Here is a 27245-nt window from a genome sequence, read left to right as displayed (position 1 = left end):
ACGTATCATTCCATGTCTCTCCAAGTCTCCGTTTCTCCACTTGCTAAATGGGGATATAACACTCATCAAACCTATAACACTGTGTTATTAAGAAAACCAGTGTGACAGGAAAAGCTTTATAAATAGAAAATATATCATCCTAAAGGCTTAAGTTGCAAAACACCTTTTGGAAGGTAACTTTGTACAATGTTGAGAACCATAAAACTGTTCCTATCCATTGACCTAGACATCCCACTCCCAGAATATATCCTATTAAGCGGGGTTTCCACCCTTTTTCTATCAGTCCACCCAGAACATTGCCATGGACAGCACATTCCTAGATTAGAAACTGAAGCTTATTTGAGTTAGGATGTAGATTACATACAATTCCCATTTCTTTGCCATTCAAGAAGACACATCCCAGTGAAGGATGCTGCTCTAGAAGTTATTTGGATTAAGTTATAATCCACCCAAATGCAGCTGATCACTGATTAATAAATTGTTTGCAAGTTCTGCAACCCATCAAGACACAGCAGTGTCTTGGCATTCAAGTTAAAAACTGCCATCCTTATGAAATAACAAGAGAATTTTACAAATGACTATACATATAAGTTGGCCAGTAATGATAGTAATATCACTACCTCCTCACAAAGGTCCTGTGAAGTGGACAGAAGGGATTTATACTTTCTGATCTCTACGTGGAGCCATGGTTTTATAGCCACACTAAATAAATTGATAGGCAGCAGGACATGGTAGACAGAGCACTGCTTGGGGGTCATGAAAGCCTGAACCGCTGACATTTTCTGGCTGTGATACTTTGGGCATGTCATTTCAACTCCCTTAGTCCCTCTTTACTCAAACTGGTTCTAGAGTTGTTGCATGGTTCAGCTAGAGTACTGGACATCAATACACTGTGAGATGTAAACGCTGTTCAAAGGTGACCTCTCTCACAGTGTGCTGACTCTGTCCCTGAGTTGAGACCAGTATTTCAGGTCTTTCCTTTTGCCTTAGATTAAGCAACACTCTAGGATTCCTAGTTGGACTTCATAGTAGCATACGTAAGATAAAGGATAAACTACAATCATAGCAAGGCAAAATAAATATTTATTAGAAATCATGAGAGCATTTCTTCAATGGCACTAAAATGTTCTTACTCTATTTATGATTTCTTAATTAAACACAGATTTTCACACACACACAACACTAAGAACAAGTATGTGAATTAAAATTGACAAGGATTAGGCACATTCAATAAGAACAAGCTGTTAATTCTATGTTTGGAACCAAGATCACAGTATAAACATGTAAATCAGTGCAAAACTCAAGTATGGCTTACAGGCCAGGAATACGGCCCATCCACCTGGGCCCTGCCCGGAGCAAAGGGACACAGTTAAACCAGGCCTTGAGGAAGGAAAGGAACTTCAATAATACTGGGCTCTCTCAGGCAGGAGCCTTCTAAGAGCTTAATTACTTCACAGTAATTCGCACCTTCTGCTACATCCCAGAGAGGAAGGTAAGCAGCATTTTTATTCCAGGTGCATTCATCACATAATGTGCAGAATAACAGATTCCTCCTGAGGCAGTTTAGCCAAAGGAAAACTCCTAGCCAAAACCATTATCTGAGCATGGGGGATTCCATCCCTGGAAAAATGCCTATCCCTTACATTACTGAAATGTAAATCCTGAAGTTTTAAGAAGTCCTGATATGCCAGTGGATTCGGCGTGATGTGGGGTGTGTGTGTGTGTGTGTGTGGTTTGTGCACACCTATGTGCACACTTGAGTTTTAAACCTGTCCTGGGGATCACTGGGACAATGTAGACTGTCAACATGAATCATCTGAGCAAAATCCCTTAGCCCCCTGACGTAATATATGTGGCAACCAAAAGGCAGGCTCAAATTTACTGAATAACTATGTTGAAACTGTCCTGGGAGAAACCTGTGGCCCAGGAGTCAGAGCACTCTGGCTCCAGCAGTTCTGATGTGACTTCCCACATGGCTGTATGGCTTTAAGCAAGTCCACTTTCTTTTCTGGTCTTTAGTTTCCAGGTATAAAATAAGGGAACTGATTCTTTCAAACCAATGATCTTTGACTCATTGCTTCCTTTCGCCTTGGTAAGCCCACCCAGACTCAGATGACCTTGGCTGAAAGTCTTTCAGGGATGAATACGGTACAGACAATGCCCCTGCCAACAAATTCCATCCAGATCCACAGATAACAGCTCTTCAGATGCGTGAGAGGAACAAGGTCCATTATTGATTTCCATTCGCCTCACCCCGCAGTCCTTGTTCAAGTGGGAAATGGAGAGCTGTGCAACTTCATCCATTCCTATCCAAATCAAAACAATCCTGGAGTTCCCAGATCATGGCACCATGGATCCCAATGGCTGCCCTTCAGACCAGGACATCTGCTCTGGATATTCAAAGTAGGGAACTCCAGACACAGGATGCTGACCTCCAGGCTAAAAGGACCTCACAGTCCATCTGACTGTGATCCTTAACAACATGCCTAATGAGTTCTGCTTAAACATCTTCAATATCTGGAGCATTTGCTAGACTGGAGGGAACCAAAATCTTTGTCCTTGAAATTTCCTTTGGCACTGTTTCTGCCCATCTGGAACACAGGTGCTCTTCCTGCCTCCAGGACAACCCTTCTCCCTCAATCATCTGTTTCCAGAGAACAGACCTCATGCCTGCTACCCCTGCTCACACCAGAGCTTGATCTGAGCACCACGGCTTAGAGCCCTAGTCAGCTTCAGCTGGGAGTACGGGGGCTGCAGCGAAGTGTGCAGGCCTCAGGCTCATCCTAGACCCACCCCACCTCTCTCATCCCCGGCTCATCAGGGACACAAAGGCCAAGTGTCCACTCACCCAGGGAAGCTGGCACACAGAGCAGCCCAGAGTGGAGAGAAGGGCCCAGAGCGGCCCAGAGTGCTTGGCTCACACTCCTCAGTTTGCCGGTTTCACTAGCCAATTGCCAAGTTGTCTAAAAGGCCAAATTTATTTTTACGCCCTTTAAAATTCAAACTCGTGGTCAATACCTTGATAATCCCGCCTCTAAAAACTCTCACATGAATCCTGACCGGATTCCCAAGGCAGAGCAGATTTTATAGTTGTTCAAGTCCCAGTAATCCGGAAGAAGTCTCCCATTCCCAATTCACCTCTGCCTCAGACTGACTCTGCGTAATTTCAGGGGGAGAAAAGTCAGAGGATGAGGCTCCGAAAAGAAGCCCTATGTTTCGGCAAACACTCCTTTCTCACACTCCCTCTCTTCAGCCTCAAAATTCACAGTTAACAAAAACACTTAATACCAGAGCAGTCTGGGTATTTGGTTAAATTCCTCCCATAAGAAGTACTGATATATAATAGTAACCTCTGAGATTTAAGACCATGGAAACAGAGCAGCTGCTATTTCTATATCAGAAGAAGCCCCGCTCCCAGCTGGGAGGCATGCATGACCGCAGGGCCAGAGCGAGGACAAGAGCCAAGCTCTTCCACCCAGGTCACAGCAGCCCACACGGGCCCTGCCTGGCACGTCTCATGTGGACTTTTGCGTCCGTAAAGAAAAGCTTTTTGTCCCTGCTCTGGCCACGCTGAGGCCAAGTATATAATACTTATATCCGGCCCCAAATCCCCCAATCTGTTTCTCAGCTTTTAAAATCACATACTTCATCTGAAGTAACTTTCATTCAAAACTGAAATGTTTTTTCTCTATTGAAAATAAAAACCCTGTGTTAATTACTCTACTAAAAATGTCTCTTAGTTTGAGACAGTTCGAGCCTTGGGGTACCAAGGCACTCATTCCAAGGGTAGTTTCTTGTTCCCGGAAGGGTCCGGAAGGGCATTTCCAGAGCTCAGTCCCTTCGACCCTCAGGACGTCTGACTTAGTTCAGTCCTGTTTGTTCTGGGATGGGATGGGATCAAGAATGGCTTAAATTCAGGAGACCCAGTCCCAGTAAGGGAGACAGTGGGAAGTGAGGGCTGGGGCTGGGGGATGTCGAGGAGATGTTGGCAGGAAGGCAGTTCTGCTCCTCAGGCCTCTGCCCCTTCCCCGCCACCCCTTTCTCCCAGCCAAGCTGTCCTGCAGTTGGTGAGCTCAGGCCTTCGCCCTGGACTTCAAGGACTCCTAGCCATGGGTTTACACAAACCCTTTGCTGAGTAAATAAATAAATAAATAAATAATCCAGGGTGTTTCCCATTCAAACAGACTGACAGCTGCCTCTTAGCTCAGCCACCACTTGGCATGAGGTTGCTTTCCACTTCTGGGCATGCAGTGCAAGGCCACGTTCTGCTGTAGGCCCTTAGCTCGGAGTCCAGGACCCAGACTGCAGCGTCAAACAGCCCAGGCTCACAGCAGCTCTGGATTTTGCTTCTACACCGAAGTTTCTGGAAACTCATCTATTTCATCAAATGCGTTGAGGGTGGTTTTGCTGTTGCTTCTGGAAGAATCTTGGATTTTGCCAAAATCTGCTTTCAAAACAAAACACCAAAATCCCTATTTTAGCAAGGTGATGCTCTGTAATGTGGGATTCCATGTCTAGCACACCACCTCGTTCTTTTATCCCCACCTGATTGTTCAAAGTTACTCCTACCAGGGATATAAAATGTCACAGCTGAAAGGGGCCTGAGAACCCATTTAATTCAACCTCCTATTTTGCAGATGGGGAAAATCAGGGCCCTCAGACACCAGTTTGCCCATGGTCACATGGTCAGACAGGCATGGCCAGCACACTTTGAGACAGCAACGGTACCTGTCCGTCTCACGGGCCCCGGGTCTTCATTGAGGAAGGAGACATGTGTTTTCCATTCAGTCCACTTCACCTCATTGATCCTGCAAGTGTGTGATAATCATTCTCACTTCTCAACTGCACCTCATTAAATGCAAACAACTAGCATGACATTTGGAGTGGTCTAAATAGCTCCCTTTCTTTCCATCCCAGGGATCTGGGACTCCAACCTCACATGGTCATTCAGCAGTTTTGGGGTTTAAAATTCCCCATCTTCTCAGCCCTCAGGGATCAGTCCGCTCCCAGTGTGTGGGGCCCAGAAACTCAGAGAGGTGTCAAGGGGACATTTTCAGACCACAACAGCTGTGCCTTATTGCCGAGAGGCAGTCCATGGGGAAGGAGGGGGAGAGGGCCGAGGCGGAGATGTGACAGTGTGAGGATTAAACTTGTAGAAGTTTAGAAGCTTAAGGTTCAACTAGAGTTAAGGTTGCACTAGGAGAATGCAGTTAGGGTTCAGATCCCAATAAGAGTGGGTAGAGTCTAAGGTGCTAGATTACAACAGAGGCAGTGGTTTGGCTGAAGTTCACATTCAGGGAGCAGCTCTAGAATCAGGGGCTGAACATTAGAGATATTCGTCAGGGTAAGCGTTATAGAGCTGGAAACAATGGTTTCCACAGCGTGGGACTTTCAGTCCGAGAAGCTGGGCACGGTGAGGTAGACATGGAAGGCATCCATTAGGTCAGGCAGTCAGCCAGAGGATAAAGTAGCCTCATCATCAGAAAAGTCGGTCGTGGCACGTGCAGGTACTTTTTAAAAACCAAAAAGTTTGATCTGTCCCAACTAGCTGTCTCAGTCTTCAGTCACCCATGACAAACATGGCTCAGGTCGCCTGGTGTTCCATGAACCCACACAGGCTAGAGAAAAGGACAGAGATTGCCGGCTCGGCCAATCTTTCCTAAACAAGAGAGTGGACCGGCAGAGGCCACGGAGGCAGCTGCACGGGCAGAGACGGGAGCGGCCACCAGCAGTCTCCTTCCCTCTCCCTGCAGAAATTGGAGAAGCTTTGTCCCAGTGCTAGCAACCACATAGGAACAAATTCCATGTTCTAAGGAGGCCAGAACCAACTGCAGGTGTGGTTTGGGAAACAAAGGACAGCACCATTTCTCTGACATTCACTGACTCCTCTCTCTTCAGCCCCCCAGAGACACCCACCAAGGGACCCCTTTCCCTTTGTTACCGCAAACACAGCCGGAAATCTTCCTCTGCTACTTTACATAGCTCTCCCATCCGGAATCTGCTCCTCAGCCACTCTGGTAACATCTTCTCAAACTCCAAAATCGTCCTGGCTCTCTGGGGACATACATGAGCCTAAGCACATCAATGAGAAGCCGGCCCAGGAACACAGCTCTGTATGAGTGTGCAGACACCCCCGCACACACACACATGCACACACACACACACACACACCCCACCAAACAGCCAGCTTCACCTCCAACTGGAAGCTTAATGCACAGATCCAAAGGGTCCAGCTAATCTACAGAATTCAAAAATGAAAAACCAGTAAGTTAGGAAAAGGTATTCAAATTAAACACAACATAAACTCTGTTTCTGGAAGTCCAGGAGCTTCCTAACTGAAAATGTTGGGATCCTGGGATCCCACGGTGAAGAGAGGTGCTGATATCGTGTAATCTTACCTGCATGCCTGGCTTGGAATCCCCTCACCATTTAACTATCCATAATTTGTCAGATCTCTCCTGAATGGAATCAACAATCCAATTAAGAAGGCCCTAATAATTAGAAACTTCCTCGTAACAAAGCAAAGCTTTTCTCCCTGTCATTGCCCAGGTACCTCACTTCTGCCATCTGGGGCCACAGAAGGAAGCTGTCCCTTCACAAGTAGCTCCGCAGATACCTGAAGAAACTCTTACCTTTCTCAACCCTAGTCCCAATACCATTTCTTGTGAGGCACAGTTTCCAAGTCCTCTCCTAAGCCTGGTAATCTGCTCTGGACCATCCTGTGGGTTACTGTCCTCAGTGTGTAAGACCCCCCAGCATGTAAGGAATGTTGCAGCCAGGATGGAGGAGTGCAGAATTGTCACCTCCATTGTCCTATGCCGCATACTCCTCTTAATGCAATCAAAGGTCACATTTCAACATCCACACATCACACCAGACTCTGAGCAGATCATGCCTTTAAGCCTGAGTTTTTCTCACCTGTGCTGCTATCCAGTCATACTGCACGGACCCTAGACTAAGATCTCCCCAAACCTGGCCAACCACAGGGAGCTGATGCAGATTCCCAGGTCCCTGGTATAGACAGCTGTCCATACAACGTGCTGAATGGAGTCCCCAGGAAGACCCTCATAGCAGGCGCCCTGCCAGGCTCACCTGTAGACGCCAGATGCGCTCACTCTCCTTGGAGACATTCTCCACGGTTTCTCCCATCAGGGCGATGAGCATGTTGAGGAGGAGGACGAAGGTGAGGATGACGTAAGTGATAAGCAGGAACAGAAAGAGGATGGGGTACTTGGAGTTCTGCTGTATGTTCAGGTCACCCAGACCAATGGTGAGCTTGAAGAGTTCCAGAACGGCATCACTGAAGCTGCCGTAGGAGCTGCAGTCCTTATTGTCACTGGGACACTTCTCAATCAGCGAGGCCAGGGCTGGGAGGACAGAAGAGGGTGTTCTCCTCTGGTGCTCTGGCTGCTTAATTACCCAACAGGCTCCTGCACACTTGCATGTACGTGCACGCCCCTCCCCCACACACCATGCAGGCCTACAGCCTCAGCCTCTCTGCTTATTTAAATTTCACCTCCCGCCTCCCCCAGCTCCTAGAAGCTTCCTCAGGCTGCTTCTCTTGCCATGACCTCCTGTAAAAAACTCTTCCTGCCTAACAAAGCCCACACTTTTTTCTCCTTCCTCTACTCTGCCATTCAGCCCTTGATCACTCCCAGCCTTCCAGAGTTGTGATCTATAATCTCTGTTTGTCCCGCTTTGGGCTCCCAGCTTCCTGTAGCCTGGGTCATCTCCTCCAAGACTGTAAGGTCCTGAGTCTCTTCCTCACAGTCTGTTGGGAGATCCCCAGGCCAAAAAGACTGGCGCCATTTTTTTCTCTTCTTTCCAACACACCATAGCAGTGGCTTGTTGCTAAATGGATAAGAGAGGTGGATGGAGGGATGGATGGATGGATGGAAGGAAGGAAGGAAGGATGGATGGATGGATGGATGGATGGATGGATAGAAGAAAGGAAGGAAGGAAGGAAGGATGGATGGATGGATGGATGGATGGATGGCCAAATTAATGAGTGAGTAAATGCATGGATGAATAAAAAGGCAAGTGAAGGAGCAAATAAATAAACACATTGTGGCCCAGCAAAGGTACCAGAAGATGGGAATGCCTGCCTAATTTCAAATGCCAATGATCATGGCTGGGGGTGAGGGGTGGGGAAGGGGGTTGGAGGAGATGGGAAAACTCAATGATACCTCTCTATGCAGAAGGTAGAAATAAAATCAGGTTGTATAAATGAAAAGACTTTAAGAGGGGGCTCCCCATCTCCCGTCCCCAGGAGAGCAGAGGCCCTCACAGATATACCTGAACCAAACCGCAAGTAACATGGTGTGGGGAGCCAAAGGAGCTTACCTCGATGCATTAATTTACTCCTATTTTTCAAAGACCCTCAGTCACATTGCTGCAGACTCTACCTTCCCTGTCTGTGAAATGGGGCCAACACCACCTACCAATCCTCTCTCAGGTTGTGGGGGCCACGTAAGATGCTGGATGTGAATGCGGGAGGCACACCCCAGTGTGGATGTCAGGTCTGATTCTAAGCCTCAGTTACCTTACGAGCAGGGACAATGACTCCCCCTTGGTCAAGATATTGAGAGAAATAAAAAGGCAATGCCTGGAAAAGGCTAAGCCCGGCAAGTGCTCCGCTGGCAGGTGACACGACTTGCTGAGGCTGCTGGGGACGCTGTCATTTTGACCTCTGTATGAAGTGCTTTACGAATGCGGCAGTTCCCGATATCCACAAACAAATTACCTACTCCAAATCCAAGTAAGAACACGATATATACAAACAAGAACTTCAGAACATCATGCAAAATGACCTATAAAGGGAGAAACATGATTTCAGGGTAAGATTTGAGTACATATTCACTAGACCCTCATCTCCTTACTGCTTCTCACCCTTCTCCAACCCCCCCCCCGCCGACCACACCTTCCCCCAGACCATTCTCCCTCCCCCTAGCAAACCCTTCCCAAGCCCCAAAGCTCCGCTCTGGGTCCCATCTCCTCCAAGAAGCCTTCCCTTCCGATCCTGCTCTCCTCCCTCCCCCTTCTGGCCCATAGTCTGGGCCTGTCCCTGGTGATTCACTCTGTACGTGAGCGCCTCTTTCCATAGTGTCTCGTGTGGGAAACCCTCACGCTTCCTGGGGGCAGTGGTGTGCTGGGGCCTGATGTCAGCTCAGAGCTGACGGTTACATTCTTATCAATTTTGTAACCTGGCTGTTAAACAGAGCCATTATGAAAAATTAAATCACGTAAACTTATAATTAAATTATAGTAAAAACAAAGATAATAAATATTCAAAACTCATCACTCACTTTGCAATTATCTACGTGACTAAGGTTATTTACGTCACTGGCAGCCATACTGTGTACCTACTATATCTTGCATTACTGAGCATCTCTTCCTGACTCTGTGTTTAACTCCATCATCCTGGCAGCTGGAAATCAGCCGTGCTAGGATTTACATTATGGGACTCGGTGAGCGGGACACATCACAGACTCATGATGTTTGCTGACTGTCTAGACCTAGATTTCTCTAGATCTAGATTTAAGACATCAATAGAGATGACGGTAAGGCAGATTAAAATTTACAATGTGGGGAGGCCTGGGTGGCTCAGTGGGTTGGGCCTCTACCTCACGATCTCAGGGTCCTGGGATCGAGCCCCGCATCGGGCTCTCTGCTCAAGGGAGCCTGCTTCCTCCTCTCTCTCTCTCTGCCTAAGTATATGATCTGTCAAATAAATAAAATCTTTAAAAAAAAAATTTACAATGTGTCCTATCTGTAGCTGTTGTGTCATGAATAAAACAGTAACATTCATGAAGTAGTCTCCCAATATTTGAGAACTATTATTCAAGTCAGCGAGTAAGTAGTTCGCATCACTGACAAGCAAGGGAAGTTCTCATAAGGCTGTGCTGTTTCACTTCCATCTTACTCCTTAAAGAAAATATCAGCGGATATTGACATATCTGTCACTTCCAACCATAAATGGGCAGCAGATACACGAGTCCAAGAAAAATCAACAAATGCTTCTGGCTATGTGGAATTTAAATAAAGGCCATTATATAGTTGATTATTTGTAAATATCCTTTGGGCGATAAACTTGTTAAAGACTTACCAGCACACCACAGCCTGAGGGTGAGATCATTCCTTCCCAGGGCCCAACAAGCCCAGGTGTTTCAAGGTCTAGACTCTTAAAGCCTGGCCACAAGCAATGGGAGACAGTAGTGTTTGGGAGGGAGGGAGAGAAGCAGGCTTCTCTCCAAACCTGCTTCCCGATTGGAAAAATGGACATTCTCTGAGGACTCCCCATCTCCCCAGCACAGATGCCTGTGTGTCTCTGACGCTCACGAGCCCCCCAGCGCACCTTCTGGATCATGACGCTGTACATGCCCATGGACTGGAATCCCCGCGTGTAGTAGAGCATGTTTGCCCAGCCCAAGGCCATGGCCAGCACGAGGCAGGCGAGGTACTCTTTGTAGGCAAACAAGTACAAGAAGACAGACAGTATCACAAGCACAGCTTGGACAAAACTGTTCAGGAGACACAGGAGACAAGGGCCTTACTTACTTCTCAGCATCCAGGGAGACAGTCCAACCCCAATCTCCCTTCCACCCCCGAAGTGGCAACCTGAAGGGTAATGCGGAAGAGAAGGTAAGGTTGCCCCAGACCCTCTCGACTCGAACATCCAGCCTTGCGGATGGCATCAGCAGACTGTGTCAGAGCCAACAGCAGGTAGACTGCAGCTGGCAGGGACTTTTTAAAAATACAGATCCTGAGGACTCAAAGAGATTCTGGTTCAGGAGCCCATATATCTTAACTGGCACATGTGATTTCTGATGCCCACATAGATCAGGGAACCGCTGGAGTAGACTAAGGGAGGTAAGTGAGTGATTGCATTTTTAACAAAAGTGATGAAAGCTAACAACGTCTATGCTTAAAAGCCAATCATAACAAAAGTCTTTTAACAACTATAATATGTGCTAAATGATAGCTCTGTTGAACATATTGGTTGCAAAACAATATGAATGTACTTAACACCATTGAACTGTACGCTTAAAATGGTTAAGATGGCAACTTTTAGGTTATATACATTTTAAAGTACAACATATAACAAACACACAGGACCAGCATCAACTCCTAAACACCACTACATCATCAGTGATGCAGACATGTAGATAAAAAGCTCCATTGCTTAGAACATCAGACGGTCTCCATGATTATAAAATATCCAACGAGTTAAAGTTAGGACACAGGCAACCTTGCTTTTCATGTGCACTGAAAAGCAAATGATTGGGCGATCGATGCATTCTAAACTGAAGTGAGGAAACACGATGTATCCCTCCTTAACAAAACACCTAAGGAGCTGAAAAGCAGGGCAATGCATTGGTCCCTTTTGTCTGTACTAAAGCAGTGGCTGGATAAACAAACGCTTCACTGGAATTCTCGTATTTTCTCAAAGGTGGAAGACTCCCATGAGGGAGATATCATGGGGTCCAGCTACTCACTGCAGTATCTGGGCACCCCACTTGCCCACAGGGATGAAGAATTCCATGTATGCCTCTAGAAGGCAGGTGCATACATAATAAACACCTAGGTATTTGGAAACACTGGGCCAAGATTTAAGGTCCTATAGACCCAGCCTCCCTAATACTCTGAGGCAGGACTTTGGTGGGATCTGCAGAGCCGAAGAGCCCAACGTACTTCGTTCCACACTGCAAGTCCCATTTCCTTTGCATGGCAGCAATGTTGAATCAGCCTCTGTTCCTTGAGAGACAGGTGTCCAATAAGCCTCTGATGTCAGCTCGTGACCTCATTCAGAGAGGCTGCTGAATGAAGGCTTCCTGGCCCCATGGTAACCACCCCTGCTCTAGCATAAGGTGAAGATGACTGGGTCGCTGGGCCTGGCTCAGACACCACCGAGGCTTGGTGTGAACTTGAGTAACTCATTTCCCTGCTCTGGCCTTTGGCTTTTGTGTCTATGGATGAGACTTGATGATTTCTCTAGTGCTTTCCAGCCCCGATCTGCCAGAGTCCAAGATGGCAAGCTCTAGACCCCACAAAACTAGGAGGAACTGGCCCAGACCATCTCTTCCTAAAGAAGTAAACCACTACTAAGCCTCTTCCTGCCTTCTCTGCCACACCTGCCAAGGTGGAGGCAGTCATCACTGCAACCTGATGGTGGGCACTGTGCTAGGCTCTTCTGGTCCTCTCCATGGGTGTCCATGGGCTTCTCTCACACGAGACTATGGCCAAATGACTGGGACATGGTGACATGGAAGTGTGGTTCCAGAGGACACAGCGGCCACCATACAGGACTTCGGCCCTGCCTGTGCAGTGGTGACCAAATGGGACAGACCTACTTACAAGACAAAGTGAAACCAGGCATCAGAGAGAATGGACTGCAGATCTGAGGGTCTCAGCAGGAAGATCGCGATGCCCTGAGGCCAAAAAGGAAAGAAAAGCTGCACCCCTGCATGCCTCTCACTGGAGGATCTGAGGAAGGCAGTGTTTCCTCAGGACTGAGACTCGGTGAGGGGGAGGGCATGAAGGCCAAGCTAGAGCCCAGGTGAGAAATACAGAAGGGGACCTATGCCCGGGAGCAGAGGCATCCCAGGGTAGGAGTGGGTGTACCCCCAAATCCTCTCACATCTCTCACTCCCCCCACCTTATCCTCACCCAGACCCTGCAAAGCAGCACAGTCACACAATTCCCTGCCATTGCCCAGACACAGCCTAGCTTCTAAAGCCAAAAACAAGAAACAACAGGTGTTGGTGAGGATGCGGGAAAAAAGGAACCCTCTTGCACTGTTGATGGGAGTGCAGACTGGGGCAGCCACTGTGGAAGACAGTGTGCAGTTTCCTCATAAAGTTAAAAACAGAAATATCACCCAGTAATCGCACTACTGCGTATCTATCCAAACAATACAAAAACACAAAATCAAAAAGATACATGCATCCTCATATTTATGGCAGCATTATTTATAATAGCCGAACTATGGAAGCAGCCCAAGTGTCCCCTGATAGATGAACAAATAAGGGACATGGGACATATATACAATGTAATATTACTCAGCCATAAAAAAGAATGAAATTTTGCCATTTTCAATGACATGGGTGGGGCTAGAGAGCATTATGCTAAGTGATAGAAGTTAGATAAAAACAAATGCCGTATGATTTCACTTACATGTGAAATTTAAGAAAAGAAACAAATGAGCAAAGTGAAAAAATCGAGACAGGGGCACCTGGCTGGCTCAGTTGGTAGAGCATGTGACACTTGATCTCGGGGTTGTGAGTTCGAGCCCCCCGTTGGGTGTAGAGCTTACTTTAAAAAAAAAAGAAAAAATAGAGACAAAGCAAGAAACAGACTCTTAACTATGGAGAACAAACTGATGGTGGCCAGAGGGAGGAGGGAAGGGTCTGGGGGAAACTAGGTAAAGGGCATTATGAGTACACTTGTGGTGAGTACTGAGTCTTGTACAGAACTGCTGAATCACTATATTGTACAAAGGAAACTAATATAACACTGTAAGTTAACTACACTGAATTAAAACTAAAAATTTTAATTAAAAGACAAAAAAAGATATGGATTAGCTCTCCTGCCCCTGAGCCCTTTAATGCTGCTCCCCCTGCCCACTCGGTAATGACCTTCTCTCCAGTGCCCTCGTGCCAAATCCTGCCCTTGCAGACTAAATACCATCTCTGCTTTCATGCTTTCCCTCCCTGTCCTCTCCCCAGGTAAAAGTCATCTCTCTTCCTCTGAGTGCTGGTCTGAACCCAACACAGGGCCCTTTACACCATCCGTTTTAGGATCCAGATGTTTGTGCCCATCTGAAATCCCCCACAAGACTGTGAGTTTAAAGAGCACCAACTCCCTCTCTCCCTCTCACCTCCCCCAGGGCTGCACGTATAGCAGGTGTTCAAAATATACCTGTCGATTCCTCGGTTGGGTGGTTGGCAAGGGACTGACTGATAAACCCAGAGGAAGGGCTGGGTCAGGGAGAGAAGTGACCGAATGTGTGGATGGAGGGACAGGAGGACGGGTCACTGAGTGGCTGGGAGGGTAGATGGCTGATAGAGGGATCGAGGGGTGGACAGATAAAGCAGGTGGGACAGGCTTGCCTAAGAAACTAATTTCGGATCTACAAAATCTAAAGCTTAGAAAGGAAGTACTCCCCAGAACCCCCCCTCCCCATAGTCAGGCAGAGGATGGTGCATCAAAGCCAGGCCTGTGGTCACTCTGCCTTGCCTTGCAAGGGGCTTAGTGGGCCACTCACCTCTTTCACAGAAATGCACATGGCCCAGATGAGCACAAACATCCTTCCTAACAGCTGCAGCCACCCCATCTTGTGCGTCAGGGCCAAGGGGTGCGGGAGGGCCTGGGAAGAAGGGAAGGAATGGATGGGAGCAAGACGGGGACTGAGGAAGACCCCTCTGCCTGTAGGGTTCACGCTCACATGCCAAGACCACTAGTTGAGTTGGAGACCAACGCGAAGCCCAAGCTCGGTACAATGGGAGAGAAGGAACGGCAGCTCTGTGCCCCTGTCCCCACCCACAGTGGGACCCAGAACTCAACAGTCCAATCCATGCTAACGACCCCTCACACCTCATGGCGTTTGTTCATTCCAGAACCCATTCATGTCCAGACACTTAGAGGACACTCAAAGCTAAACCTCTGCCCCGTGTCATGAATGGAAAATTGAGACCCACAGTGGGGGAGTCCCCCCTCCCATTTCTGTGACCCTCATGGCAGAAACACCCAATGAGCTCTAGATTTAGGTGGAGCCTGGGTCTTCCAACCTTCCAGATTTCCCCACAATTGCTGAGGACCAGAGATGTATTCCATTCCCTGGAAGCTGTGAAGGATAACAACTGGGGAACGCCGTGCAAATGTCATTCTGGGCCTCAGTTTCCTCATCTGCACATGGGACTCTGCAAGCTCTTGGAGCTCTGACCACTTCACCCGCCTCCCTCCAGGGGCCCACGTACCTCCTCTTCCCGGGGCCGGTAATAGGAGACTAGAGTCAGGGTGATGTTGTAGAAGAAATAAAAGCAGAATGACAAGAAGAACATGTACTTGGCAAACTTCTTCCACTTCATATGCAGCAGCGTGTGCAAGGGCTCCAGGGTCAGCATCTCATGCCGGTTCTGGGGGTAGAACACCACCCCCACTTTCAAAGGGCCCTCGTTCCAAAAGGGAGCTCTGAGTCAGTACCACCCCTGGCAGAAGGGGCCAATCATTCTGTCCCATGAGCTGGTTTGGCTGGAAATGTGGGGAGAGTCATTCCTGGCTCCTGTAGCTCCTTCCCAGTGCCCCCAGGCAGCTTCCAAACCCCACAGGAGCTGGGCTTCCAGTGGGAGGACCCACTGCTCAGTGGGGAGCAAGAGCCGCAAGGGGGAAGGACCATGACTGGAACCAACTTGGCCCCTTCACTGTGTAACCTTAGGAAAACCCCCAATACTCCCAGGGCCTCGATTTCCTCATCTATAAAACTGAAATCAACTAAACTGTCCTACCAACCAGTAGGCTGTGAGGGTTCAGGGAGACCACAGACGAGGCAGGCTCCAGTAAGCATGGCTCTTGGTAACATGGGGATGATGATGGTCTAATCTGCTGCCTCAATTCCCTCCCAAAAACTGAAAACCTCTCACTGCTGATCCTCTCACTTCCCCTCCAGCTTCAGTGATCTTTGCCCCAGCCCTTGCCTCCTCCAGGAAGGCCTCCCTGATTGCTGCAGCTGTGCCTTCTCTGTGGGTAGGGGAGATTATAGAACCATCAGGGAAGGGAAAGAGAATCAAGATGGAGAAGATCAACAGGAATCATCCCACCCACCATCTCACGCTGCCCAGGATTCTGGGGCCAGGAGACACCCACCACAGAAGTTTGTAACACAAGGTTAGCTAGGAACAAGTAAACACAGCACCGGCGCTAGCCCTGCTCTTTCTGTGTTGACTCTCCCCAGTGAGGTAAAGAACTGGAGGACTACAGACATGTCCAGCTAGTGCCATAGGTCTTCCCATTTGGCCTGAGGCCCAGCCCCTCGTCCCCAGCCCCCCAGAGAGACCCACATCAAGGTTGGTGTTGTAGACGATGATTTCCAGCACCGAGTTGTCTGTCGTAGTGTCCACGTTGGTGAGGTCGTAAAGTGAGGATGACACCGGCCCATATGCCCAGTCCGTGAATTTCCTGGACAGACTCCGGAGTGGCTTTTCCTTGATCTCACGACTGAGGATATACTTCAAGATCTGGGGACAGAAAGAGGAACAGCCATTGAACAGGGCCGGGAAGATGTTCCCACCTGGATGGATTGAGCCCCCCTCTGCACCTCCCACCGTAAGCCCCCAGCTCGGCTTCTACTGCAGAACCCGTGTGAACCTCACTGCTCTGCCTAGTTCACCAGGGACGGAGAATACAAGGGACAAAAGGTGCAGAGGCCCTTTGCAGGGTGCAGAAAGCTGCACAGTAAGATCATAAAGCCTTGTACCAGTTGGGGACCCCATTCAGTGAAGCATCTGAGAACTGACAATTTTCAGAAATAATTTCTATTTGACCTGGATGGGAGAAGAAACTAGAAGTTTTTCCAGCTTCCCTAGCCTTGTCAAGACCATTCCAGCTGAGGCTCACTGTGGGCCATACAAGATGCCAGCCTGGCAGAGAGGCCTGAGAAATCCACTCTCCAGGTGACCCTCAAACTCTGGTGCACAGTAGAGTCACTTAGGGACACTCGACAATCCCACAGCACTGACTAATTCAGTCCAAAGCTCTGTAGGTGGGACCCAGATATCTATGTTTTGTAAAGCTCCATGGGCAGTTCCAAAGTGCAGGCAAGGTAGAGAGCCACTGCTCTCCAGTTCACTCCTTTCCAAAACTGGGGCCGGAGCTTCCTGGGGCACCAAACCAAGACCCAGGAAGAGGGTTCTGTTCGGGAGAACAGTGTCAGAGCCCTGGTTTCACACCACCCAGTGGGGCTCCCATCTCATCTCATATGGGAGCCTTGTCCTCACAGTCCAGGCAGAGAGCCTCCAGACATAGGGCCAGTCTCCCCATCCTGGGCCCCAGCCTCAAAGAGCCCCAAGAAACAGAGTCTGTGTCTAAGCATCTCTGCACCTTCCACTCCCAGCATAGTGGCCAACTTGGGCAGCATCCAGAAAGGTTTTCCAAAGAGCACTGAATGAAGAAGAGAGAGGGCCAGGAATGGGGGTGTCTCTTCCCCAGGACTGGCCACGGGGGAGCACATTATCCCCCAGAGAGTCAAAAGGTCACGGGGCCACACTCCAAGCACCACAGCGCATGCCACAGCAGCTATCAGGAAGCTCTGCATGCAACCCTCATCTGACTCTCTTCAAAGCCCCCCACAAACCGTGTTCCTGGGGGAGGTTAGGAGACGGTAGGGAGGGTGGGAAGACACACAATTTCTCCTTTGTCAAAGCCAATCTCCAACCCTTCCTTCCCCCGCAAGAGAATGAAAAGGTCCCTTGTGGGCCCCAGCCCTGACCACTGACACTGGGCCCAAGGCCCTCAAGGCCCCCGCCTCCCCTGTCAGCTGCCCTGAGGCGGACACAGCTGTGATTGTTCAATAGCCCCCTGCACCCACCCAGTCCTCTCACAGCCTCCCAGGAGCCTCAGGCCACTCCTAGGGCTTGGACACATGGAGGCTGAAGAGCAAGCTACGCCGGGCCTTACCCTCGGGCCCACCTGAGTCCTGACCTTGATCTCAGACCCAGCTGTGACTCCAGGCACCCACAGCGATGGGAGCCCGCCTCAACCCAAGTCTTCACCAAGGTTAAGCCTTGAGCTCCTCAGCCACTCCACACAGGGCACAAAGGGCCACAAACCACCACACTTCCTGCTGGGGACCTGGCTCAGAGTTTCAACATGACAGACAGAGAGAGGTCTCTCCAGACTCAGGCAGCTCACTGGCTCTGGAGGCAGAGCTGGCATTCTGGGGCTCCTAGCCTCCTGAGAGAGGCTGAAGGCCCTGAGGGTCTTCAGACATAGCTTTGGCTTGTGTGCCTGCCTCACCACACAGGAATCCTCAGTCACAAAGCCTGTCAGGTCCCACATCACCACAGCCTTCAAGTTTCCCCACTCTGACCCCAGATGGGAGTCCCAGAGCAGGGCATAGAAACACAGAGTGTCAGGGATTAAAGTCCAGAGGGGCCCCCATGTGACATATTTCTGTGTGGTCACTCAGAACAAACCCACCCCAGGCCACAAATGTACTTCCTAGACTTCAGGCTGATCTTTCCGAGGCCACGGTACAATCTGTGGGGTCCCCAGAAAGGCCAAAGCACCGGCCAGGAGCCTCCCTGCCCTCCTTCCCGTCCCCCACCCCGGGCCCTACCTCGGCCTTGCCCATCTTGGCAGCCAGCTGCAGTGGCGTGAGCCCGTCCTTGTTGTGCATGGTCTCCAGCTCCCACGTCCCGCTCCTCAGCAGGATCATGTCGTACATGCGCTTCACAAAGTCATTCTGTGTCTTGAAGTCCTCAGCCACTGTCACCAACGCGTGTAGGATGTTGTTTCCCCGTGAGTCCTGCGAGGTGATGTCCGTCTGCTCATTCTCCATCAGCAGCTGCACAATCTCGGGCTGGTTGGTACACGCCGCCAGAGCCAGTGGGGTCTCGCCTGGGGCAGTAGGGAGCACTGGACCTCAGTTCTCTCCTAGACGTGCCTGGTTTCCGCAAGCCCTAGGACTGAGGCCCACGTCCTCAGTAGGACTGACACCCGGGCCTCCCTGTAATTCCCCCCACCTTCTGCCTTGTATGGGAAGAGCGGGGAGACCAAAGCTGGATCACCGCCATTACCTCCTAACTGATCTCCCTACTAACATCCTAGGCCTCCATCACTATCCCCAGCATAGTAGTCAGACTGATCCTAGTGACACAAAAGACTCACCTCTCCCAGAATAAAAGCCCGGGATCCAGCAAAAGCCCACAGGCCCTGCATGTTCAGACATCACTTCCTCTCCTACCCCCCACTCACTCCTCTCCGGCCACAGTGGCCTTCTTCCTTTTCCTAGAACACGCCAAGGCATTTTTCCTACCTCAGGGCCTTTGCACAGGCTGTTCCCCTCGCTTGTAGTACTGTTTCTCAGCATCTGCCTTGGGCATCTCCACACTTCTACCAGTCTTCACTCAAACATCAGGTTTTTAATGAGTCGCCCTAACTGCACTATTTAAAATTGAAATCCACTTCCCTGCCCTGGAACTCCTGACCCCCTTTCCCTGACTTGTTGTTTATATTTTCATAGCACTTATCATTTTCTAAGATATTACATAGTGTTATTTATTATGTTTATTATTGATCATTTTCCTCCAGTCTAGAACATAAGTTCCATGAGGATGGGAAACTTTGTTTCATTCACCGATACATTTCAAACACCTAGAATGGTGCCAGGAGTGTATAGTAAGTGATCAATAAACGTTTTTTAAGAAAAGAGAAGGCAGGTGACTCATACATGGTCACACAGCAAACCTGGGATGGAACGAGGACCGGACAGGAGGTCTCCAACTGTTTCCCTTTCAATCTCCATTCTGTTCCCTCTCTTCATCCCACCTGACAGACATTTCCCAACACTGGTTCCAACAGGGTCTAATGTTGGACAATGGACTGTATAAGACCCTGTCCTCATGGCTGCTCAGACCCAGCTAGTCCTACAGATAAAAACCAACCAAACAAACAAAAAACCACCCAGAAGAGTAAACAGGTCAGTGGTTACAGCCAAGGGCTGGAGTGGGTAAAGGGGTTGACAAATTTGTGGGGGCAAAGTTTCTGGTGTGCTGGGACTATTTATACCCTGCCCTCATGGTGGTGGTTAGTCAACTGTATACATTTGTGGGGCTGAACAGAACTATCCATTAAAACGGGTGAATTTCACTATATCTAAATTATGCATTACAATCTTTTTTTTCTACCCAGAGTATCCTAACCCCCAATTCCTTTTGAACGCCCTAATTTGTCAGTCAGGGAATCTTCCTCTCTGACTCTTGACTGCGTGTTTGCAGTCCTGGAAAGCATCGGGCGCAAGGGCAGAGGCAAAGCTGAGTCTGCTCACGCGGGTGCCCACTCGCGCCCCCTCCCCCAGTTCAGAAGGCTCTATCCCAGCGGCCACCCCGGGCACTGTCCCTCTGGGCCTGGGGCGGGTCCACTGGTCCACGTGCCGAGCGGGCAGAAACCGGCAGTGGGGGCTCCAGGCCAGCCCACCAGCACCAACGGGACGGGGGTGGGTCGGGAAGGCCGGAAGGGGCGGGCAGCACCCACCAAAGTAGAAGCCCTCGTGTAGGTACTTGGGGTTGAAGAAGACCCCCCTGGCGTGGGCGTTGACGTCGGCGCCCGCCGCGATGAGCAGCGCGGTGATGTCTCCCTGCCGCCGCTCGATGGCGATGTTCAGCGCCGTCTGCCCTGCGAACGGAGTGGGGAAGGAGGAAGGGGGAGCTCAGCGGCTGGGCCCTGGGGGACAGACCCTCCCTGGCCCCCAAACTCCCCGCCGAGCGACAGCAAAATACTAGCTGCCTTCCTGCTCCATGCTCCAGTGAGACTTCAGTGCTACCATACTGGGAGTCGCAAGGGCTGGGGGACCTGGGGCGGGGCGGGGCGGAGAGGGGCGGGGGGAGGGGCGGGTGGGGGGCAATCGAGACTGCATAAGCCAGGTTAGAACTTTATCCTAAGTGCTGTGGGAAGTCACAAGTCATTGAAGCAGGCAAGGGACACGACCAGAGTTTTGAGTTTTGCACATGTGTATTTTCAGATCACTCTAGATGCAAAATTGGAGGATGCATTAGAAGGAGCCCAGACTTGGCAGGAACCGCCACTTCAGTGGAGAAAGAGATGATGAGAGCCAGAGACCCATGGGAGAAAGTGTCCTCAGAATGGCCTGTGGGGGCTGGGAAAGAAGGAATGACTGGCCTAGGAGCTGGGAGAGTGGTGCCACAATGACTGAGGAACAGAACAGGAGAAAGCAGCGGGAAGGGGCTGGAGGGACATTAACCCAGATGGTGGAGTCTGTGGACTCTCCAGATCGAAGGCTCTGAAAGGCTGGGGCAGGGGGGATAGGTCTAGGAATGTCCCACCAGAAACAGCATTTTCCAAGGAGCTGCCACCATCCCATATACAAAAATAAATTCCTGGTGGATTAAAGAAGTAGGCGTTTAAAAAAAACAAAAATTCATTGATTAACTAATCTTTTCATAAGGAAGAACTTCTTAAGCAAAACCCAAAAATGCAGAAACAACCACAAAGAAAAAACTAACATGTCGGCTCACAAAGAAAAAATTTAAGGTTTCCGCAATTCAGAAGACAAAGTAAAGGAAGTTAAAAGGCAAGTGATAGGCTGGGGAAAATATCTGAGACATAAATAGACAGTAGGTTTTGTAAAGTTCCTAATATATTAAGACCACTTACAAATCAACAGACAACTTAAAAGAAAACTGAGAAAAAATTAACAAACACCTCACAGAGAAGAAAATACACATGGCCAAAAAAGAAAGTGAAACATGATTGGAATCACTGATAATTGAGAAAATGAAGTTAGAATCTAGCAAGTTAACACTTTTCTACTTTTCACTGACTAGATTGGCAAAACAAAACAAAAAACAAAGCAGAACCAAACAAAAATAATAATTTCCAGTATTAGTGAAAGGTGAGAGAATGAGGGAATGAATACTTGGTATTTCGAGGAGAATAAACTAGTATCTTTTAGAAGCAAATCTGACAATTATCATTACAAATTTTAATGTGCATGCCTTTGAACACAGAAAATCCAATTCAAAATTTTCCTAAAACATGTGCCCTGAGCATGGGGTCATAGGCAAGAATATGTACTGTGATATTTTCATAGTGAAAATTGAAGGAAAATAATATATATATATACATATGTATATATATATATATATATATATCAAGAGGGGAATACAGAAATTAACCACAGGATAGCCACACTCAGACTAGGCAGGAAAAAAGGAGGCAGACTCGCATATTCTGGGATGAGAAAGTGTCTAAGGCATAGAGTTTAAAAAAAAAAATGCAAGGTTTAAAACAATACAAACAGTATACTATTGTTCTATGTTAAATAGATACATGAATAAACAAACATGTTTCTATGTTCACATGTACACATGTGTAAAAAGCCTAGGAAAGTCCTCAAGGTGTAGACAACATAATTATTTCTAGAGAGGAGACTGGAAAAACGGGCAAAGGGGTTTGTTTTAACTTAATTAAATACTTGAATTTTTTATGTTCTAAGGGTATTTATTTATTTTTAAATTTTAAAAAAGATTTTATTTATTTATTTATTTAGAGTGTGTGCAGGGAGAGGGGCAGAGGGAGAGAGAGAGACTCTCCAGCAGACTCCCTGCTGAGCCTAGAGCCCAATGTGGGACTTGATCTCATGACCCTGAGGTCAAGACCTGAGCAGATGTCAGTTGCTTAACTGACTGAGCCACCTAGGAGCGCCTTAATGGGTTTTTAAATTCTGGAAATGTAGGTCCTTCAGGTCTGTAAAATATTTTTGTATAACTCCTTTGACCATGGACTCCCTTCCATTTTCTCTATTCTATATTTCTTCTGTTGGGCTTCCTAGGTAGAACTTTTGCTATCCTTATTTTTTTTTTTATGTTCTCTTTTGCATACCTTATTTATTTATTTATTTATCTATCTATCTATTATTTATTTATTTATTTCCTTTCTCAAAGGTTTCCTTGACTCTATCTTCCAAACCCTCCTGTTGGCTACTTTTTTTCTGCTGCCATATTTTCTTTCTTTTTATTTGAATTTTTTACAGTGAAACTCTATTCATGTGTTATTTATGTAATTAAAAATAATTATGTTGAATGGATACATTGATGGATATAAAATCACTCATTATATTAATCTCAAATGCATGTTTAAAAATTTTAATAATAATTTTTAGTTGAATACATTGCTTTAAAAAAGGCAAATTTCTGAAGGCCTTTAACAAAACGTTAAAAATAATATTTTAAAAGTTGCTTTTGGATCCTCTTAGCAGCATAGGAAGGAAATATTAGCCCCTGACAGATGGAGGAACGAGACTCAGAAAGGCAAAGTAATGTGCCCAAAGTGAGGAAAAATGACTCCCATTCCCCATGGTGTTGTAGCCCCTCAGCCCCCAGTGGCGGGGAGCACCCACCCAGACACTAGAGGGAAGGTATGAGCAGATACCATCAGAGAGAATGGGGAGTTGGCTTCTGAGAAGTCAGAAATAAATGGCTCTTCCCACCATGCAGAGAGAGTGCTCACAGCCCCCAACAAGGCCACCAGCAAAAGACAAAATCATTAAAGAAGGAAGTGATAAGGGAAGGCTAAGAAAGAAAAAAGGAATTGCAGCCAGGACAGCAACGCCTTAATAGTAACCTTCATTTATTCACTCATTCAAAAACCATTTATTAAGGACCTCTTATATGAGACACCAAGGGGCCCAGGGAATTCACTATGGGCAAGACAGACTCCATCCCTGGCCTCAAGAGATTTCTAGAACATGCTTCTAGAAAGAGGTGTAAGTGTCTATATACTGACAAGAAGAAAGAAGGGGAGAGAAAGGGACTGAAAGGGGGGAAGAATCAAGACAGGCAAGCTTGAGGCACTGACCTAAACCTCTTTGGCTAAGGACTAGTATCAGCTCCCTAGTGACAGGCTGAGAACATTATACACAGCTCATGTAGTTACTCTCTTTCCTTTGGCTACCAGGGAGCTCAGCGTGCAGTTCAGCACTCAGCTGTAGCCATCTTCCCTGGATTCCCTCTCTTCCAAGGAACGGTGTTAGTTTTCACAATCCTTTACTTTTTCTTGAATATAGCAAAAATGCTTGTGAACGTCTGGAGTATAAATAAATAAATATTTAAAAATGACTTTTTCCCATGAGAAACGTTGAGGGCCCAAGACAGACCATCCCCTGCAAAGAGCAATGTTCAGCACCCCTTGGCATGTCAGCAAGATAGCATCTGGTCATTCCTGAGCTCATCATGTTTGCACCTTATTAGAGATGAACAGGATGTTTACTGAGTCCAAAAACTCCAGTGAGGGCATACCTTACTGATTATTCACAACAGATATGCTGGGCAGGGAAACATTATCCCAAATTTGGTCTTCTGCCCCTTTCTAGTCCACTTAACAGAGAAGCCACAAAATTGAGACCCAAATGAGTGATAATGATGATGGTGAGTCTGACAGGTGTGTGGGCCTCGCCCAGCTATCCTACAGCATCTCTGGCCGGCTTCCCATTGCCCTGATAGGCCAAACTCGTTCCCATCTCGGGCTTCAGCCCTTGCCCTGCTCCCAGTCATGCCAGCCTCAGGTCAAATGTTCCCTCCCTGCGGACCCGCTCTAAAGCTGCCCATACCCAGTCACTTCAGATCATCTTCCTAGCGTTTTCCATCTAAAATCACTTTATTTAAAGCAGTGGCCTGCATCTGTCTTGTTCGTCACTGCACCCCAGTGCTGAAAACAAGGCCTGCCTGGCCTGTGGTGGGCACTCGAATCGCTCTACAGAACCAAGGATGGAGGCGGGGAGGGCCTGCTATGTGGAACTGAAGCCCGCTGCGTGCTTTGGGTCCACAGGGACAGTGGGGGGCTCCGCATGGCTTGGTTCCCACCCCAGCCCATGTCCACATGGCACCTCCCACAAGTAGCATACCTTCGTAGGCCTCCTCTGTGTATGCAGCGTTGATGAACCTGTCCAGGATGTCATTCTCCTCCGCGAAAGCCAGCAGGATCCGCACAATCTCCTTGGTGTTGGGGTTGATGTTTAACAAGGCCTTCATCAGGCAGGTCTTCCCCGTGTCAGAGGCCGTCAGCTTGTGCATGAGGAAGTCTGCAGGCAGGGTCATGGGGTGAGCCGTGGGAGGGGCCCTGGCTGCCCCTAGGCCTCCCAGCCCTGAGCAGGGGGGGCCAGGATGTGGGGGCTGCAGTCTCCGATCTTGAGACACCCATGCTGTGCCCTCCACTGGCCTCCTGGAGCCTGTGCTACCTGCTCCCCTCCTCCCTCTCCAACTCTTCCCCCCGTGAGGCCCCCGAAAGCCTTATGTGAGGCCTTCTGCTCTCTGCCTTCTGCACCTGCTACTTGGAGGGGGAAATCTCACCCACTGCATGTCTTCCCACTGTCCACCTCAGTGCTGACGCCCGAAATCTCCAGCCTGCCACCTCCTGGCAGCCTGCAAATAAAGCTTATCACCTCCCTCTAACAAGCTATTCCCAGTCCCCCAGACAACGTGGGCCCCACCAGCCAGCAAGTCGCCAAAGGCACTACCTGGGAACGCTCCCTTTCTCTCACTCCCTTTGTCCTTGGCTCCAGACCAGTTCCCCTGCTGAGGAGCTGGTCACCTTCCCCCGGGTCTGCTGCTGTGATCCCAGCATTGCCTGAATAGTGCCCTTCTCCAGTTTTACACCCGCCCTCCATGCAGTAGCCAGACATGACCTTCGCCTGTCTAAGCCCTTCTGTGGCTCCCCAATGCCCTCAGAGTCAGGTTCAATGTCCCCAGCCCAACCTTCTGGGCTCCTCACATGCCCCCCTCATGGGTTGTTGTGGGGAAAGGTGGACAGCAGGAGGCAAGCCCCCAGCCCCACACTCTCTCTGCTAGAGCCAGGCACTGACCAGCCACGTCCAGGCCACGACGCCGTTTGCAAAGTTCCTGCAGCTCCCCCAGCAGCTCCAGCAGCTCCTCCACGCAGCCCTCTGACACGGCTGCAAAGATGCGCTGCTTCAGCCGCTTCTTCCTCCGCCTCTGCTCTTCCTTGGCCAGGTTTGCACTGAGGCCAGAAAGTATCTCCAGTTCACCACATGGGTGCCACCAACCTACTCTCCCCCTCCTCCTGCCAGGGCCGCTGTGCCTGCACAGAGCTGCACCACAGCCGGGTCCTTGGCCCCAGACAGCACAGCGGCAGCTCCACAGCCAGTCACCAGGCCCCAGAGTCTTCCATCAGCGCCCCGGGGCCCTGGCATCCGTGTTGCCCCCTGCAGGCTTCCCTCCGAATCCAAATGCAATCACAGTTTTTCAAACTATATATTTGGGTACACATAGCAAAGATGACTAGAAAGGACAAATAATAGTGATTATCTTAAAAAATATGAGATGAAAGGAAGGAAAATCCCACTTTCATCTTTGGCAGTGTTTGAATTCTTAAACTCTGTCTCTCCCTGCCCCCACACTCCAAAGAGTTAGCCATGGCAATGCGTATTTTTTTGTTTGTATGTGTTCTTGCAAAATGCACATGGAGTTTCATGGTTTGGGTGCATGTATTTTTAATTCACTTGTATGGGATTGTGTTACAGTTCTCGCTCTGCTGCAGACTGTTGTCTGAATATTTTATAATGAATGGGTAATACTTCTTAGAGTTTATGAAATGTAATTCTCCCCCCACAAAAGAAAATTCCTACATGCCACAGCCATGGGCCCAGACATTTGTCCCAGCCCCAGGAATGGAGGCTGCTTTCTCTTCCCTGGGTTGTGATGCCCATGCCTCTGTCATCCACCTGGTGGACACAGAGGGTGGAAGGGAATGGCCAGGCTTACCTGGGGCTGTTGGGATTGGACGGGGTCTCTGTCACATCGTCCTGAGGAGACTGTGGTGAGTCCATGTCATCACAGTTCCCAGAGAGGCTGTGGGGGAGTGGGGAAGGAAGAGAGAGAGACAAGTTTAAAAGAGAGAGACAACCAGGCCTGGCCATTAGGCCCCGGGTGAGTCACTGCCCGTACTGGACTGGAGTAGGGGCAGGCATGGGGGCCAGTACTCACCACTGCCGGATGTTGGAGTCCATAGGCTTGGAGAAGACTGGGGGAGAAGTCTTGGAGACAGTGGGGTTGGGATCGAACCCTTCTATCTCCAGGAAGAAGTGTGCACTATGGGGACACCCAAACAAGGCCATTAGAGCGGGACAGGGACTGTCCACCCACATGCCCTCCACCCTGAGAGTGACCTGCCACATAGCACCTCACTCTTGGCTGGCTCCACACTAGGCTCCATCCCTCATGGCTTCGCTCAAGCCGTGCAGCTGCCCTCTCAAATGGGTACCATCCCAATTATCCACACTTGACAGGTGGGCATGTGGAGGCTCTGAGGTGAAGCTACTTGCCCAAGCTCACACAGCAAGCAGGTGGCAGAGCTTGGATTCGAAGCTGGGTCTGGGTGACTCTTGTCACTAAAAATACCGGGAGACGAGCCCAGGGGTCTCTGCTGGGGTGGCCTAGCATCTGAGGGGGACTTTCCTGTCTGCAGCTTCCTCCAGGTGCGAGGACTCACCAGAGATG

At 49.0% G+C, this 27245-nt stretch overlaps 1 protein-coding gene across 1 annotated transcript in view; it reads right to left on the bottom strand.

The window, feature by feature from the left end:
• Window positions 1-1065: 1065 nt before the first annotated feature.
• TRPV3 (transient receptor potential cation channel subfamily V member 3) overlaps window positions 1066-27245 on the bottom strand; it is a 34263-nt gene continuing 8083 nt past the window's right edge. Inside the window, exons 3-18 of the mRNA XM_045085463.1 lie at window positions 26733-26837; window positions 26511-26597; window positions 25592-25746; window positions 24635-24811; window positions 20248-20388; window positions 18332-18612; window positions 16056-16232; window positions 14976-15134; window positions 14264-14365; window positions 12355-12428; window positions 10355-10520; window positions 8744-8810; window positions 7093-7367; window positions 5942-6054; window positions 4729-4808; window positions 1066-4444 (exon numbers count right to left, since the gene is read on the bottom strand). Of these exons, the coding sequence (XP_044941398.1) occupies window positions 4350-4444; window positions 4729-4808; window positions 5942-6054; window positions 7093-7367; window positions 8744-8810; window positions 10355-10520; window positions 12355-12428; window positions 14264-14365; window positions 14976-15134; window positions 16056-16232; window positions 18332-18612; window positions 20248-20388; window positions 24635-24811; window positions 25592-25746; window positions 26511-26597; window positions 26733-26837 (2254 nt within the window). The 3' untranslated portion in view covers window positions 1066-4349. The remainder of the gene's footprint in view (window positions 4445-4728; window positions 4809-5941; window positions 6055-7092; window positions 7368-8743; window positions 8811-10354; window positions 10521-12354; window positions 12429-14263; window positions 14366-14975; window positions 15135-16055; window positions 16233-18331; window positions 18613-20247; window positions 20389-24634; window positions 24812-25591; window positions 25747-26510; window positions 26598-26732; window positions 26838-27245) is intronic.

This window comes from Mustela putorius, unplaced genomic scaffold (assembly GCF_011764305.1).
Source record: "Mustela putorius furo isolate JIRA1106 unplaced genomic scaffold, ASM1176430v1.1 tig00000867_pilon_pilon_pilon, whole genome shotgun sequence".
Classification (NCBI taxonomy): Eukaryota; Metazoa; Chordata; class Mammalia; order Carnivora; family Mustelidae; genus Mustela; species Mustela putorius.
The sequence above is the reverse complement of the archived record's forward strand: the minus strand, read 5'-3'. Positions and strand labels throughout refer to the sequence as shown.